The 16,809-nt window shown below is 38.6% G+C and overlaps 1 protein-coding gene across 1 annotated transcript; it reads right to left on the minus strand.

Moving 5' to 3' along the window:
* Positions 1-420: 420 nt before the first annotated feature.
* LOC135078137 (ecdysteroid-regulated 16 kDa protein) lies at positions 421-15,059 on the minus strand. Its single transcript, XM_063972725.1, has 4 exons — positions 14,906-15,059; positions 2,756-2,869; positions 2,193-2,311; positions 421-1,257 (listed from the first exon to the last, which is right to left on the minus strand). The coding sequence occupies exons 1-4, from the start codon at positions 14,970-14,972 to the stop codon at positions 1,117-1,119; spliced, it is 441 nt and encodes a 146-aa protein (XP_063828795.1). The 5' UTR covers positions 14,973-15,059; the 3' UTR covers positions 421-1,116.
* Between the last annotated feature and the right edge of the window lie 1,750 nt (positions 15,060-16,809).

The raw sequence follows: 16,809 nt of genomic DNA on the forward strand, positions 1-16,809 counted from the left end.
GTTTAACACTTATTTTATTATTCTGTGGTTTAACTGTTATTCTGACTTTAGTTAGGTTTCCTAAAGTAGGCAGTAGATTTCCTACGTGTACGTCCTAGTATTATTTAGCATTTACTTTACATAAATTCAGGTTATTTCAACAAACTTCCTTCTAACCATTCGGGTCCGTATCAGCATTATCGCGGTTCGTGCTCAAACTTTATGCCTTTGTTAGGATAAGCCTTTTGGTAGTTTATTCTGCTGTTATGCGGGCTGTATTTGAAAGTTCTAATATTAATAAAGATCAATAAAAACTTAAAATTGATTTGGTACCGAATACCTAAATAATAGGAGAGTAGTAAGATTAATATCTTAGTAAAGGGGGGAGCCGAACAATAAATTGTTAAATTTTTGTCCGTTCTTGAAATGAAATTAGCATCCTTAGTTTTTATTTTTTATTTTTACACTGCTTTAGTGGGTAAATTACTTAAAATTACATTGTACAAAACATTTAACCACGCCACCAAACCACGCAAACTTTTTATATTGATTTTTTTGTGATGTCATCAATAGTTTTACTATCATTTAAAAAATACAATAAAGAAGTGGCATCTTTACATACATACATTTTTATTAGTAGGTACTATAATAAAATTATTCTTATTTTATATTGCATCCTTTTAAAACTATATTTGTTGACAATAATAATATTGCACATTCACAAAACATTAAAATGGAATGTCTTTGGTAGTTAAGTTTCTGGGAGGAGATAACGGCTTCCTTTTTCCGCGAGATTACAATAATATTAAACTGAGATGGGTTAAAAGGAAATACGTCTTTTGTGTAGAATAAAAATTGCAATATCCGACCGACCAAGATTTTTATGAATTCGCTTGGTTCCTTGTCGTTAGGCGTACTAAAGTAAGGTAAACTGGCCGTTTCAGCTTTTTTAGAGACGGAGATTTTTTATTCGAGTCAGATACTGAGTGAACTAGACAAAAAACAAAAGAATTGCTGAAATTCATTTGGCTAATAAAAAGACCGCAGTTTAATAATCTGACTCGATTTGTAAACTTATAACAGGACTATTTTTGCACTTTTAACGTCCATCCCAGGGGCAAGTCGCGTCACCGAGGGTTAGTGGATCTTGGCGGGGATCAACACGCAGACCAGGTCCTCGCCGGCCTCATTCTTCAGCTCCCATTTGACGTCCACCTTTACTTTCGGGTACGATTTGAGAACTGGCAGCGTCGTCCTGTAATTCGCTTTCTCGCCAGCCTGTAATGGTTTAAATACATTAATTAGTGCAGTTATTCTCTACTCATCACCATCATAAATTTGACTTAGGCAGTAGGCTGAACACAGCCCTCCCCTAATAATACGTAACTTCTATGCAATCTAACTTAATTTTTAATGAAACTACTTACCTACTTACTTCTTAGTTAATTGGAATTCAAAATTCATTATGCAGTGGCAGGAGTTAAGTAGTGAATGACTCTTATTAAAGAGTAAGCGATTCGGTTTTATCCTCCTCGAACTTTTACAGGAAGTGGGGTGACTTGTGACGTAAGGTAGGTAGGTACCTGCCTACTGTTCTAGTAGGCAGGTACCTTTAGCAAGACAAACTTTTGACTTCGAATTGTTTACCGCCATCAAAAGATTTAGTATGAATACTTAAACAGCGCCCCTGAACGTGACGTAAAGTGAAATTAGTGTGAAAAATGGTAGCACGAAACTAATTTTGGCAATCGTAATCGTCACGTTATCGTTGAATTCGAAGGCTGGGTATCGATTTTGGTAATTTTGGTCGAATACGCAAACGATTCGAAGACGAAAGTTTTTCGTGTTACAGGTACAGAGCTAGCTGTCACTTAGTCTCGCGGCATTGAACAGAAACACACCAGCATCGCTCCTCTACCGCTGGAACCTACTCAGTTATTCTCACGCAACCTCAAAAAATAAGTTAGATCGTTTCTTCCACGAAGACGCGCCCCACCATTCTTCTGCTAATGTTTGAGTGTTATCGGTACACGCTAAATTATCCACGAGTGCACACGCATACCTACTACAATAATGACGCTCGGATTGCTTTGATCAAACTCCGCACCCCCCGCACCCCGCACTTCCCTCGACCAAAAATTGGCGCGTCTTCGTGGATGGAACGATCTTTACCTACACACCTAGATAATGAGATTAGGGTTCTGGTGGTTTACCTTCAAGGGGCAGGTGAGGCCGTTGTCCTTGCACGCGTCGGGCTGCGGCAGCGGGAACGGCACCGGCAGGTTCATGATGACTCCGTGCACTTCTGTCTCTATGGTTTTTACGTCCAGCGCTGAAAAGTAAAGAGGGCATTGTGAATTTAATGTTTTATTATATCGATGTAAGGAAAAGTAAGTCCACAGTTAAATGTGAACACAATGTCGTCAAATCAATAACCTCCAGAGTTCAGAAAAGGGGTGATTGTAGGTATTCCTCCTGTAGATATATTTTTGATTGTAGCTTTCATTTCAATTTTCCGCAGATAAGTAGGTACGTCTGATACCTCCCACAATAATGTGGTTGAGGTTCTTATAAAATGGATTATGTTATTTTTATAATGCTCCCTCGATGTCCAGTTATACAGAGAGCATATTTTCTTATTATCTCAATCTCCTCGATCCTATTATGAAATCCTGTTCAGGCTTATCGACTCTCTCTTAGGTATGTTTTGACCGTGCTGAGTGGAATGAATCCACTCGGTCTAGTTTACAAGGACTGTAGGTCTAGGGTAACTTACATGGTGTGAAGTCAATGGTGATGGTAGCGTTGGAGTTCCTCTTGAGGATGCACTCCTTGGCGTCCTCTGCGCACCCGCTCACTCCCACGCTTTCAACGGTAGCCAACTTTGAGCCTGGAAAATTAAAAATAAAAACATTTACATAAAATCCCATTTACAGACGATATAAAAGGAAATCGGACATGGTAAATTGAAGCAATGGCAAAACATTATGCACCACTGCTACCTATGTCCTCGATTTTGATTGACCTTCCGATGATTCACCAAAAGTGACAAATTTATCTTAATTCACAGAATACGAGAGCTATGGCTAGCGTGTACTAGAGCTAGAGCCACGTAGTGTACCTACGTGCCAAAGAGCTATGGAATTTTTGTTACATTAGCTAAAGCGTTTCGATGTTCTGCAAAAACAACAAAGTATTTTATTTCTTTATAACACAGTTTAACCCTTTGTTAAACTATAGTTAAAGCATAATGAGTTTAGGATGACATCCGGTCAATTTTGTGTGATGGGATTGGCCATTCTCGTTACAATGCCACGACTAATTCATTACATGAGATTACAACACATGACTAATTTTGTATACTTTTAGAACTTTTTATCGTGGATCCGCTAGCTAATGGATATGTTTGTCTGTTTGCTACTAGCAATCATTCATAAGTATTAATTGTGGTTTATGGTGAAGCAGTATTCTGTATAATATTTATATAAAATAATACCTAATAAATACTGCGTGCAGACTGCACTGCAGTAAGACTGAAGTAAAGGCATTTAATGCTAAAAACTAGGCATTTGGATTCAATTGAATGTGTGGCTTGTGAAGAAACCATTTCCTTTTTTCCACGCTACCCATGTTGCGAGTAGGTATAGGTAGGTACTTCAGCATTACATAAACTATAGTGTCTGAAGAATAATTGATGTAATAATATTAAAGTGCAGTAAACCTGCAGTTAGAAAAGTTTATGGATAATTTGTCATACAATGTAGCAAATGTATTGGGGTGATGCAAACTACATCCTTTTGGATGTTCCGAAGGTGTCTAAAGAGCAGTGGTACTTTTTCAGTAAGGAATTAGAGTTCTATTTCTCGAAGTCAAAGCTTCAATTAGTTATAACCACTCTAGTTTAAAAATGTGGTCTTTTTTACAATAATCTAACTCTACCTTCTATCAATATTATGATGAGTGTAAAGACAAATTCGCTTTGAAAAATTTGGCTATCCACTGGGAGACACCGGGACATGTGAAAGTAAACATAAGATAAATTACGTCTAGTTTCAGCAATGTAAACGAACCATGCCTCGCTATACCTATCTTTTTGTCCCAAAACGATGAATTTCAGATATTCATTGAAAGCTAAGAGGATGTTTAACTAACCTTATATTATGCTATTCCTACACAAAACATTTGCTTGCTGGGGGGAATCGTCACAATAAGTAAGGTATAAATAGGTAGAGTCGTTTTTATTTTTCTGTATCACTTTATTATGTCTGGTTCACAATCACATGACAGGCCCGACCTTTCGCCAGGTTCAATGAACATAAACAAATTACATAGGAGGTAATAAATATTGATGTCAGCCTGATTTGCATGATACAAGGCACTGATTGGGTGCACCAGTGACTCATGGAGGTACCTGTGACGCATGGCTTCTAATGAAGATTGTTTTGTTTTATGTGTACGGAATTTTAATTCATTACAACATTACTTATTTATAAACCCTTCCGGGAAGTAAAAAAAGATTTTCACCCCAGTCGGTGGGAGGCCCAACAAATGTTACTTGAGAAAAAAATATGTCGAACAAAGAAATATTATTTGGAAGCTTATCAAAGTACTCGTGATTACCTACCTACGTATTTCACCTTTGATTTGCTTTGACATGTGCAGTTAAAATTGCATGATGTAGGTAAAGCATTATCATAATCATTCATTTATGTTGTCGGTCTGTGATAGTGGCATTGTTAATTGGAATTAATGAAACAAATACAATCAGCTTGTGGTTACACTGTTAAAAGATCGTCTACAATCTACATGAATGAGATTTGTGTCATTTATAAAACGAGGCGAAATAATTCATTTGTTCCTAACTTATTATAGTTTGCTCCCTGCGGGATTCTCGCAGCTGGTATACTCGTTTACGTACTTATTAATAAATAAATACGATAAATAGGTATGATCTACCAAAGCCAGCATAAACTATGATGATAGAAATATAAAATACCCTAAGGATTAGATTTAATACACATAAATAAATTGAACAAAGAAGCTACGATCTTTGCTATATCTTATACATAACTATCAGTTAGCTTAAGATAATAACGTTAAGGCTATAGTGCGATCAATACCTACCATTGTTTTTCCGTCAACATTGCCCTAGATGGAATGCTTATTTCTGTAGGAATTAATAGGATAATCCTATTAGCACGAGAGAATTCGATCAGTGTCTATACGTGGATCTGAGCTCTTTCCTTTTCTTGAAGGGAGATGAGTAACCTCATTACTATACCGCATAATTTCAAAGGTCTTGCCTCTATAACTGGCGTGTCGAGAGGGAAATGTACGAGTAAATCTTTAAAAATACTTAGCTCTCAGTAATCCAAGTCCGCCGCAATGATGCATTTATGCATCATTGCGGCGGACTTGGATGATGAACTGCACGATTTAAATGGAGGATTTAAAGTAACTACGTAAATGTACCTACTAATTTATGTTGTTTGCCAAAAATTCTGTAGATGTAATATTTAACAACACATAAACGATTATTCAATGGGTATTTTATTCCAATTTAATTCCAATGAAAGTTTAAGTGCAAGAATCCAGTGAAGCGTCTGATCCCTTTAACCCAAAATTGGAGAAAGATCAACCGACTCGACCAAGTACGTCATACCAAAGATAAAACCTTTTAATCTTTCGGTAAACAAACCGAATTCTATTTGGCCCGTACAAACTGAACAGCGGGGCGCGCTTTAAAACATAAATTGAAAAGAAATTAGTTGTGCGGACATTTCGTAGCACTCGTAGCATCCGTAGTTATTTGTTTGCGAGTTCTTTTTGGGGCAAGACAGAAGGAATAACATTAAAAACGTTTCGATTATCTCTTTGTGTGTACTACTAACTAATACTGAATGCTAAATTGGAAAGAGGAAATAGTCTTTTTACCTAAAAAAACTTCAAATAGCCTAGAAACTATTTCACTTTATTAACATAGGGTTAATTAAATTAAATAATTTCTTTCTGACCTGTGTCATACTGTGAGGTAAGTGAGAGCTCTTATTCATTAGGCAAGGATGAAAGCTAATTAATAAAGCTAAACATATCTGGCATCATGTATAGTTATAACAGGGGATGTTTTGCAACAAAAATAGAGATAGGTGTAGGTAAAGATAGTCTGGCAGTGGTACTGAGGTACAAGCCTGCGAGCTTACTTGATTTTGAGATAGGCAACATTAATATTTGTGTCTACTTTCCACATAATCAGACCTTATTTATGCGAAATATACAATAACAGCAGTTGCTGTGGTTTTTGGAAACATTTGCATAATCTTCTCTACGCTGGCTTGCTGGTAGATTTTTTATTTGTACCGAGGAAAAATCTCTACATATTGTTGAATATCGTTTCTGATGCCCAGGGGAATTTATATTTTCCCATTAATAAGAAATCTATTACTTCGCATCGAGGTCAGAGAATACACAATATCAGTGAAATATTGGTTTGGTAGTATGGAAAAACAAATCTTTTTATTTATGACTCTCTATAATAGCATGGAAATATGCGGATATTAGCTTGTGTAGTGGCCATAAATATTAAAATTATTAATTTCTATTCCCTCTTTGGCATAGTAGTGCTCAGGGTAGGTATTGCGTTTTGTTTTATTTCTTTAGGTCATACATAGGTACATGACATACCAGTCTTATCGAAAGGCGATAGTTCGTACAAACTATTTTTTTGTTTACAGTTACGATATTCAGGGTCGGACTGGGCCGGAAGGGCCCGGGTGGCTGATCGCAATCCCGAGGCCCGAGACTACGAGTAGATCATGGTGATGGGATACTATCTACTACTAGGTGAAACTAGATCTATTTTTATCGACAAAAAAGAGGTCAAAATTTTTTTGAGATTTTTTTTTAATTTTTTATAGATTTTTTTTTCTTCCAATTACTTATTGTAAAGAAAACGTAATAACTTTTAAACTAAGAGGTATATCCTGTAAAAACAGTAATAATGCTAAATAACAGACGATACTAAAAAAATACATAAAATACTCAGAAAATAAAAATAATAAAAAATGATACTTTTTGAAAAAAATCTGCTTTTAAATTGCTGTTTTTTTTGGTTATTTGATAAATTTCTCCAAAAAATGTCTCTATAATAGGTGGTTTTTATTACTTTGAATTATTCTTGTTACATTCGCATGTCTTTATTCCTATCACAACATTTGCTATGATCGTTTGAACTAAGCCTCTCCGGGCGCGCCATTCAACGCTTCGTTAACAACGAAACTGAAAATGGCTCTAGATTTGTAATTTTGATAAAGACAAGTTAGATTTCAAATAAAAACAAAAGATTTCGAAGTAAAATAAGCATTTTAGTTAAAATTAAAATTGTCCCTACCTGTAGCGGAGAATAATGTTGTGGTAGGCCTTTGTTCAAACTATCATAGAAAATGTTGTGATAGGCATAGAGACACGCGATTTTTGGTTTTACAAAGGTAATACGATAGAGAATAATACAAAGCAATAAAAACCACCTGTTATAGGGGCATTTTTTGGAGAAAATCAAATAACCAAAAAACACGAATTTATAAGCAGATTTTTTTCAAAAAGTATCATTTTTTATTATTTGTTGGCATTTTCTGAGTATTTTTTAGTATCGTCTGTTACTTAGCATTATTAAGTTTTCATTACAATAAGTAATTGGAAGAAAAAAAAAATATAAATAATTTAAAAAATCTCAAAAAAAATTTGACCTCTTTTTTGTCGATAAAAATAGGTCTAGTGTCACCTAATTTCATATGTACACTTTATTATGACTCACACTGTATAATTATTATCGAATCTAACAGTTCTTGCCCCAGTAGAGAACGAAGTCTCGTTTTAATGCGCTTTAATGCTGAAAATCGTCTCTCACAAGTCACTTGCGTGAATAAAATTGTGAGAATCAAACACTGTAATACATAAAAAAAAGCAAAATAAAACTCCCATCATTTTCCGGCAATTTTCCAAGTATTGCATTTATTAGAGGACGCAATTTTATTTTTGGGACATGTGTGGGTCAATGTGGTCAATAGAAGCTTAACCTCAAGTTTTTGGGGTCGCCACCAGGGCCGGATTAACCATCTCGGGGCCCCTAGGCACAGCTCGTTTCGGGCCCCCCTTTTTTTTGTCGCGGAAGAAATGCCGGGGGACAGGGTGGTGTGTGGGACTCAAAAGGACGGGGTATACACACTAAAACCTCCACGGCGTTCCGTCATCGCCCAAGTCCAAGTGTCGCGAGTGTCCGGCCGTAGCCTTAGACTTCTGCGACACCACCGGCGACAGCTCGCCTACACGGCGGACCCTACACGACGCCGACGGGAATGGCCCGAAACGCCAAGCCGTTCCCATCAGACGGAGGTGACAAGGGTGCCCCCGCACCCCCGGCCTGCTGGCCGCCACCTGGAGGGAGAGTAGAACGATCGTACAACCGCCTTCTCCACCCCCTTCTCCGCCTGTGGAGCGATGAGGCGAGAGGATCGTACTTCCGCTCGCGCTCCGCTGCCTCTTTCTGAAGGATGACCTCTTCGCAAAAGGAGGCGACCGCCATCCAGCATCCTTCACTTTCTAGCATGGCGTTGACCAGGCTCGGAAGCGAAAGATCCCGGCCCACGACCGCAGTGAGGACACGGCGCTACTCCTCCCAGCTTGTGCAGACCGCGAGGGTGTGCTGCACCGTGTCATCCGCCGCGTCGCATTTGTGGCACAGCGGGGATTCCTCTCGCCCGATCCTATGCAGGGACGAACTGAAGCAGCCATGCCTGGTCAGCACTTGCGCCAGACGGAACGTGAGGAACCCGTGCGGTCGTTCCAACCATTGGTCCAGAACAGGACCAATGGCGTCCAGATTGCGGCGGCCAAACTGCGCGCGAGTCATGTCTTCCTTCCAGCGGTCGATCATGATCTCGCGCTCTTCCTACTTGACGGCACCGCGCCGTTCCGGGGCCGGGCGCTTTTCACGCGCCTTCTGGTCTGCCATCCAGAGATAGATAACAAACAAGACTCCAGCTTCTAGCTCCCAATGAGGAGTACCAGCGAGGACGCACGCCGCAGCGTGCCCTACCGTTCGGTAGGTCCTTGAGAGTTTCTGCGCTATGGGCCTATGGCCCGCTGGGGCCTGCGAGAAGGGCGGCATTCTCCCTCTTGTTGAGTGCGTCCGCCCAGATTGAGGCGCCATACAGCGCCATGCTCCTCAGAACGCCGGCATAAAGTCGACGACACCTCGTTTGTGGCCCTCCCAAATTCGGGAGGAGCCAACTCAGTGTGCCGGCTGCCTTGAGGAGGCGTGGCGCTAGTCCGTTGAAGTGCGGGCTAAAATGTCACCTCCCGTCAAGCGTGAGGCCCAGATATTTCATCTTTGACGTCAATCCTAACGTCCTCAACCACAATGTGGGCGTCGGGAGGGCCCAGAAAGAAGAGGGTCTCAGTCTTCTCCAGCGCGACTTTCAGCCGAAGAATGTGCCGCCCGCTGACGCCAGCCGTGCCGCGGCCCCAAATGTCTTCCCCCGGGCAGTGACCAGAGTGTCATCCGCATAGCATATGAAACTCATGCCCGCGAGAAGGACGCCCCGGAAGAGCCAGTTGAAGCCTAGGTTCCACAAGAGTGGACCGAGCACCGAACCCTGCGGAACCCCGCTGGCTACGCTGCACCGTTAGAGCTGCTGGCTGTCTCTGTTAACATACAGGACTTCGCGATTCCGTAAGTAATCGGCCAGCAGCGCTCGAAGTTACTGACACTGAGGCACTCTGTGATGTTGAAGTGCCTAGAATATGGTGAAATGAGGGATGGTATTGAAAGCGTTGGCTATATCGAATGATACAGCCAACACACCCTCAGTCACCCCTCTCCCTAGCCTCCGCAGTGAGGCTTTTTAGTCTCTGAAGGGTGTCGACGGTCGACCTGTCATGTAAACCAAAGCAGTAATGCCAACGTTACGAAAATGAATTAGGTTCCACAATATCGAAATAATTATGACGATTGAATGTGTAAACCAAAATAAGACGAAGTTTTAAGGTGGTTTGAGTTCTGTTACATAAAAATAATCTTTAACATTTTTTTTTCATTTTTTATTCGGGAGTGCTGGGCCCCTGGTTATAGTGGGCCCCTGGTTATAGTGGGCTCCTGGTTATAGTGGGCCCCTAGGCACTGGCCTAAAGTTCCTTATGGATAATACGGCACTGGTCGCCACCCTTGTCCCCCAACCGCCATCTTGAAAACACTTTTTTATGCGTCTTACAAAAAATTCGCTATGTCATAATTTGTAGCAAATTGTTTTGCCTACAAATATGTTTACATAACTTTTTGTCCTAAATTAAAAATTAGAGAATTTATACATAAGCAAAAACGATTTTTTATTTTTTGGTTATAACTTCTTTAATCTTTAATTTAAGGCAAAAAGTTATATTAACATATTTGTAGGCAAAGCAATTTTCTACAAATTATGACTGTACAATTTTTTGTACGACGCATAGTTTCCGAGACATGCACGCGGGCAACCGTAGCGCAGGGGCCACGCTGCGCGGGCCCCCTGTGCTGCGGTTGCCGCATGCCCCGCAACCCAGGCCCGGGGGGGGCCCGCGCAGGCTGGGGCCCGGCTGGCAAATGCCACCTCGACTGTATGGCCAGTCCGACGCTGACGATATTAACGCTTATATCTATGAAGTACCTATATATAGAGTTTGCTTTTATACTGTTAGCCGTAGCACTTTTATAGCAAATAGCATTCACGCATTTTTGGAGGGACTTGTAGACAGTATGGAATCTCAAACGGAACCCTCTACTCTACAGTCTCTACAGTGGATTGCGTTTACCTCAGTGTGTGAAAATCTTGCCGGAAAATACTTTTAATAAACAATTTTAGGGATTTAGTCACAAAAGAACTTATTATTATGTTTTGACGAACGCGAACGGCTTAAAACTATGTTAATTATCTAGACTAGCATCTCTTCTCTTCAATTGAATCTTTAACACGTACGTGCATGCATACTTATTGAATACTTTTGCGTACACGTGGATTTATCTTTGTTATTATCACGTTCATGATTAATAACTGAATGATACAACTAAATGCTGACGGTAGAAAACACGCACGAGGAAGAAAAACGTGTGCGTAAAATGACAACAATAGAAAGTATACTCGTATATCAATATTATTCAAATATCCAGGTCAACCGTTGAAGGAAAATAAATATATGCGTTTTTTTATCAATATTGTTTATTGGAATTCATAAGCGTCAGGCAGGATTGATTGATTACGATTAATTATTTGGAATGAAAATTGGCTTTGATTCGGGCAACGGATATATGGGTACGAAGGTGTATAATTTAAATTATTCCATACAAATATTTTTTCCTTTCAAAGAGCACGTATAAAAAAGTTCTTTATACAATCACAACATACAACTCCAATTGAGTTGCTTTTGAAGTAATAGCACGGAAAAATAATTGGAAGACAATAGATTTTCACATGAAGGAAGACATACATGAATTCGGAGAAAAATAATCACATTGGTTTTGTAAACATATATTAAACGAGATACTACCTAGTTATTTTATTTTTTATTTTATCTATTTAGCTTGTGACGCGCCCCAGGACGCATCGACAGCCCTAGCACCGAGCGCGGAGATTTTGACAACCCTACGGCTGCGCGGCCGCACGCCGCACGGACCGAGCTAATATAAGAGACGGCGGCGACCGCGGGCGCCTAGCATTCGCTCGGGAGCCATTGCAACAACCAGACGTTCGCGCGCGCGTCTATTGTTCCCTCGGTTGCATTGCACAGAGTCCCTAGCGAATTGCTACCCACACTGTTCCCACTAACTTGGCTTGACTCGATACCTCGTTTACCTCCGCGGAGCCATAAAGCTTCGTGTTGCTGTTGAAACGTTCTATCGTTGATAGCTACCTATTCTCATCCCTACCGAGTAGTGCATGCGATACTCATCCCGAACCCGCGGTAGCAATCCTGCTGCCACCCATCCTAAACTTCATACCCCCTCGCCACGTAGGTCCGACGCCTTTCCCTAACGGTTTCAGCTCCCCGACGACTTAGGTCTCTGGTTGTAGCGTATGAAAACAGGTCCTACCCCCCTAGTTATAAGTATCCACTAATACTCGCTGAACCTCGCACAGGGCGCCGCCCCTCTCGCGGATACGTAAACTAGTTTCGGGACGCGAACCGGGCGCGTCGCTATACCTCTCATTGCCATTGATTTATAATTGTTGAATAACCTGTAAAGTACTTGCTCGTAGTAATAATAAATTTAGAGTCAGTGAAGTTAGAATAAGGAACCATTGTGGAACTAGAAATACAAAGTGTCATTGTGTTATTGATTGTGCGTTTCCTTGGTCAATATCCCTGTAGGCATCCTGGATAGGTACACATCCCTCATCGCAGAAGGCGAACTGGGACTTAGTACTAAACAGCGGGGTGTCAGACTGAGCTAGCTAAGACGCCCCGTTGCAAGCTTATTTTAGGAACAACAGTGTGACAGTACACTCCTGAAAAATTAATGCTAAAACACGTATTTTTGTAGATACTACATAGTTTTTGAAATGTTCAATCAGATTTTGCACAAAATATTAATATAGAAATTAGTAGACTATTTATTTTTATTTTATCGGTCAAAATTACCCAGTAAATGCTCTACGTAACACGTGATATGGTAGGTTTAGAGTAGCTAGTACTAGTATTAATTTACTAGTAATAAATTACCTACATAATGTTATGCTCGCGCGATTGAGAATAGCAATCAAGAGACTACTGCTGCTCTACCATTTTATGAAATGTGTAAAACTACTGCAATTTCTACTTAGCATATATTTGTTTTTCTTAGTTAATATGCTCTATTTGCTTTGATAACTTTGTATTTTTTGTGCAATTTTAGTTGGTTTTGAAGAAATGGGGAACGAATAAAGTACGGTTTCTGGGGGATCATAAGTCCTTCATAAAGAGACACGTTGATTTGCCATGACGACTCAAATTAGTTTATTTTTACCTACTGCGAAGTTTTACAAATGACAGTTGTTTCAATACAAGCGTTATCTAATACATTTAGCATGATTGTATCCATTCTAAGTTAATTAAATCAGTGTAAAGGTTCAACAAACTAACTAACACGATAAAAAATTAAAACAATGGCGTTCAGACCGATAAAAGACCAGGCGATTATTTTAATAGTTAAATAATAACTTGTTTTTTTGTTACTACACACTGAATGTTGTCAATTTATAAACTTCCCTCTTGTGAGGTCTTGACCTATCCTAACTAACAGTCACTTAAATGTTAAATTGGTAAAGATCTATTCCCTGCGTCATCTCTAAATTGGTTATGACCTATTACTAATTTTGTTTCGGCGCCAAATCAAATTTTTGGTAGAAAATACCCAAAACTATAATTATTCTTTACCATACTTTGACTCAATTATTTACTTTAAAATGTAGAGCCCTAAATTGATGGTGTAATAATTATTAAGTACGAGTATGTACATTGTACAGTCGCGGAATGAAAAGGTTCGTCACCTTAGTGTCGGTTTTCGCTTGCACTAGGTACTGTAAGAGTCAAACCTGCCAACATAACAGTGCAAGAAACAGTGCTGCTAACATTTAAATAAATATGACGTTTGCTAACGAATAAGGTTTTGCTTGTTTATTTTTCTATCCCATCAGTGATCTCTACTTAATCTGTGCATCAGTGCAATGCAATGATGACATTGACCAATTGACAATTAATAGTTTTTTTATTTAATAGAAATAATAATGGCAGGTTGAACCAACAAAAAGGTTTTAGTTTATCAATCATAATAATCTTGACAAGAAAAATCGTCAAACAACTTTGATCTGAATAATTTTGAACTTTACTGACGAACAGTCAAAGATTATTTTCTCTAACTCGAGATTATTCTGTAACATAGTTTCAAAAGGTAATATGTGCTCGCGATTCGTTGAAGGAATCAATTTGAAAACTGACGAACCTTTTCGTTCCGTGACTGTACATATTATTTATTAATACGAGTAGAATAGTCAACTCTACATAATAATATACTCGTTCATTTGTTCTTGAGTTTTACAATTCGCTTTTATCCTTATTCATTCTTATCACCCGAATATAAATATGTTTTACATTATATTCAACATAATGGGTTCATTTGCTCAACATAAATCTCTACATCTGTGAACCGTAAATTTAATTAAAGTCCATTTATGAAATCTATTGTTTTCGATATAATATTAACTCATGAATATGTTGCGTGTGTGTGAAATGTGTTTCCTGCTTTCTAATTTCAGTCGCGAGGTGAGGTTTGCGGAGCATTAGAAAATTAATTATTTTTGTCTTTATTTGCAGAGTCGTTTAACGGCTAGGATGCTTTGTTACAATTCTATATGAAATTCAAAAAGAGATGCTGATTTAATGTATTTTCAGGTAAGTTAGTGTTTTATATTGTATCAGTCAAATTAAACTCTCAAATCAACACACAAAGTAGAGTTTACTTGACTACGTAGCGTCATCCATTACTTAAATGTTAGAAATTTGATAGTGTTGTGTAACCCAAACTTTGTCATACCCTTTCGTGAATCACGGAAGGGAACAGATAGCTATTATCTCGTTAACTGTACTTGTCAACAGACACCAAAGTGAAGAATTTAAACATCAACAACATGTTCAAAACAAATTGTACGATGACCAAGAACAATCGGTGATTCTACACTTGAATGAACATACACAAAGGTAAAATGCAATCCACAAATACCACTAGGAGGGGTCCATTGCGCAGTTAAAATTGCACTGACTCATTTTAGTAATCAAGGTTCTTTCAGAACTGCCTGATAGAGGAACTCTATATTTTGTCACATTATCATACTAAACAAAAAATAACAAAAAAACATAGAATAAATACCGCAATCAGTGTAGAACTTCGCCTGAGCACTGGCCAGAAGCACAGAAACGGTTAAGTAAAACAACATTTTAGTGTTTGAAAAAAGAATCGCGCGCTAACGTTGTTTCGACTCGCGCGTCGGTGACAGACTGACCGATCGGATGGACTGAGTGCCTTGTCGACCTTTATTGCTTTATAATAGGCGCGGGCGCAGGGCAAAGAGTAATGTACGTGCAGACGTTGCATTTAAAAATAGGTAGATAGAATAATTATGATTATATCTAAGCTTTACAATGGTGTCAATCTTTATAATAAGGACATATAGTATGCGGGCAACGCACGAAGCTAAAACGAAGAAGTAATTTAAAAAGAATACTAAGTCAGACATTATTTAGTTAATGAAGCACAATAAGTTAATTAAATAACATAGGACAATATTAAAAAAAATCCATCTACTACAAGCTGGTGGTCACTTGCTCGGAAAATTGAAAAGGAAATTGTGTTACCTAGCTCTGGTAATTAATTCTTTCTACAACTGCTTTAATTACACATACCTAATTTACTTGGGTAGAGAAAAACATGAAAACAAAAATCTTAATTGGGGTATTTAAATAATAATGAAAATATGAATCCAAGTAGGGAAAACCAATAATATTTACAACTTTGAACGCTTACTTAGCACTTTACCTACTTGAACGTTAACTGAATAGGTCTAGTCTACAAAATAGCAGATGCATAATCTTTGACATAAATAGACCGGAAGTATGTTCTCTACGCTACGTGTATTTCGGGAAAACGTGCCAATAAATGTACTGATAAATCTTTTCTATGCTTTAATATTATGAATAAATAAGAGTGTTTGTAAATTAGGCCTAAGTACCTAAATTGTGTTTTGGAAGAGTACCTAACTTGTACAAATTTTTGTAAGTTTGTATTTCTTGTTTACCAATATCAATCACAGATTTATATTGACTCAAGAATATAGGTAGTGCAGAGTTGGAGATACATAACAAATCTATGTTTCCAACTATCTTAGAATTAGAGTACACTTTTTACATGTTCATTACCTAAATATCATCTATCTCCTCACTCAGCAAATGACTATGGTAAGGTAACTAATAGGTATGTAGTTTCTTCTTCATTTGAAATTAAGTTAATTCACGCTATTTAAGATTAAATTGGACTTTTCCTTTTTAAGAACGAAAGCCATTAAAAATTAAATCCATTAATAAAGATAACAAACTGAATTTTCCTTGTTCTTCCAATTTGTACATTCAGCCACTTAAGATTACGGTTTCAAATCTTGCTATGAGTAATTTTAGAGTAATCGTACGACGGTGGCGATTATGTGTCAGAACTTCAAAGAAGTGTGCGCACAGGCATGAGTGGGACAGCGTGGTACGACATGCGACTGATCCACTAGTGTGGTCCAAGATTTCGAAAATAGGAATTGAACAATCCTCTTCATTCTGAACAAACTGATTTTTTAAAGTTCGTATAAATGTCTCAATAATTTCTTGAAAGTTTCCTAAAATTAACGTAATTAATATCGGAATCAAAATTAGGATTTAAAATTCATTAATTAAATTTTTCAACAAGTACGCGCTACGCTACGGGCTCTAGGTTCAACGCTACGAGCTATGACTTTCAAATTCAGGCTCAAAACCAAGATACGCTACGAGTCTTCAGTTCTAGGCGATGCGATGCTACGATACGCTACGAAGCTTCACCTCTAGCTCTAGGTCCAAATTTTCGATACGCTACGAACGTTACGCCCGTATTCACAAACGATGCTTGCTTAAGTGAAGCAGCAAATCGAACGCACAGCGTCGAATGCAGCTCTGTGTCGTGTGTTACCCTGCTTGCTTTCACGCGCACTGTGAGACCTCACTCATAGTAATGTTTGTGAATACGGGCGTTACTCT

This window comes from Ostrinia nubilalis, chromosome 14, assembly GCF_963855985.1.
Source record: "Ostrinia nubilalis chromosome 14, ilOstNubi1.1, whole genome shotgun sequence".
Classification (NCBI taxonomy): domain Eukaryota; kingdom Metazoa; phylum Arthropoda; class Insecta; order Lepidoptera; family Crambidae; genus Ostrinia; species Ostrinia nubilalis.

What these genes read in the sequence shown, in the direction of transcription:
- LOC135078137 (XM_063972725.1), bottom strand. Translation starts at nt 14,972, where the DNA reads ATGTTGTTTTACTTAACCGTTTCTGTGCTTCTGGCCAGTGCTCAGGCG. An exon ending in CACCATTGACTTCACACCAT is followed by an intron (nt 2,312 to 2,755) that starts GTAAGTTACCCT and finishes TTTACTTTTCAG; the next exon opens with CGCTGGACGTAAAAACCATA. An exon ending in GCCTCACCTGCCCCTTGAAG is followed by an intron (nt 1,258 to 2,192) that starts GTAAACCACCAG and finishes AAACCATTACAG; the next exon opens with GCTGGCGAGAAAGCGAATTA.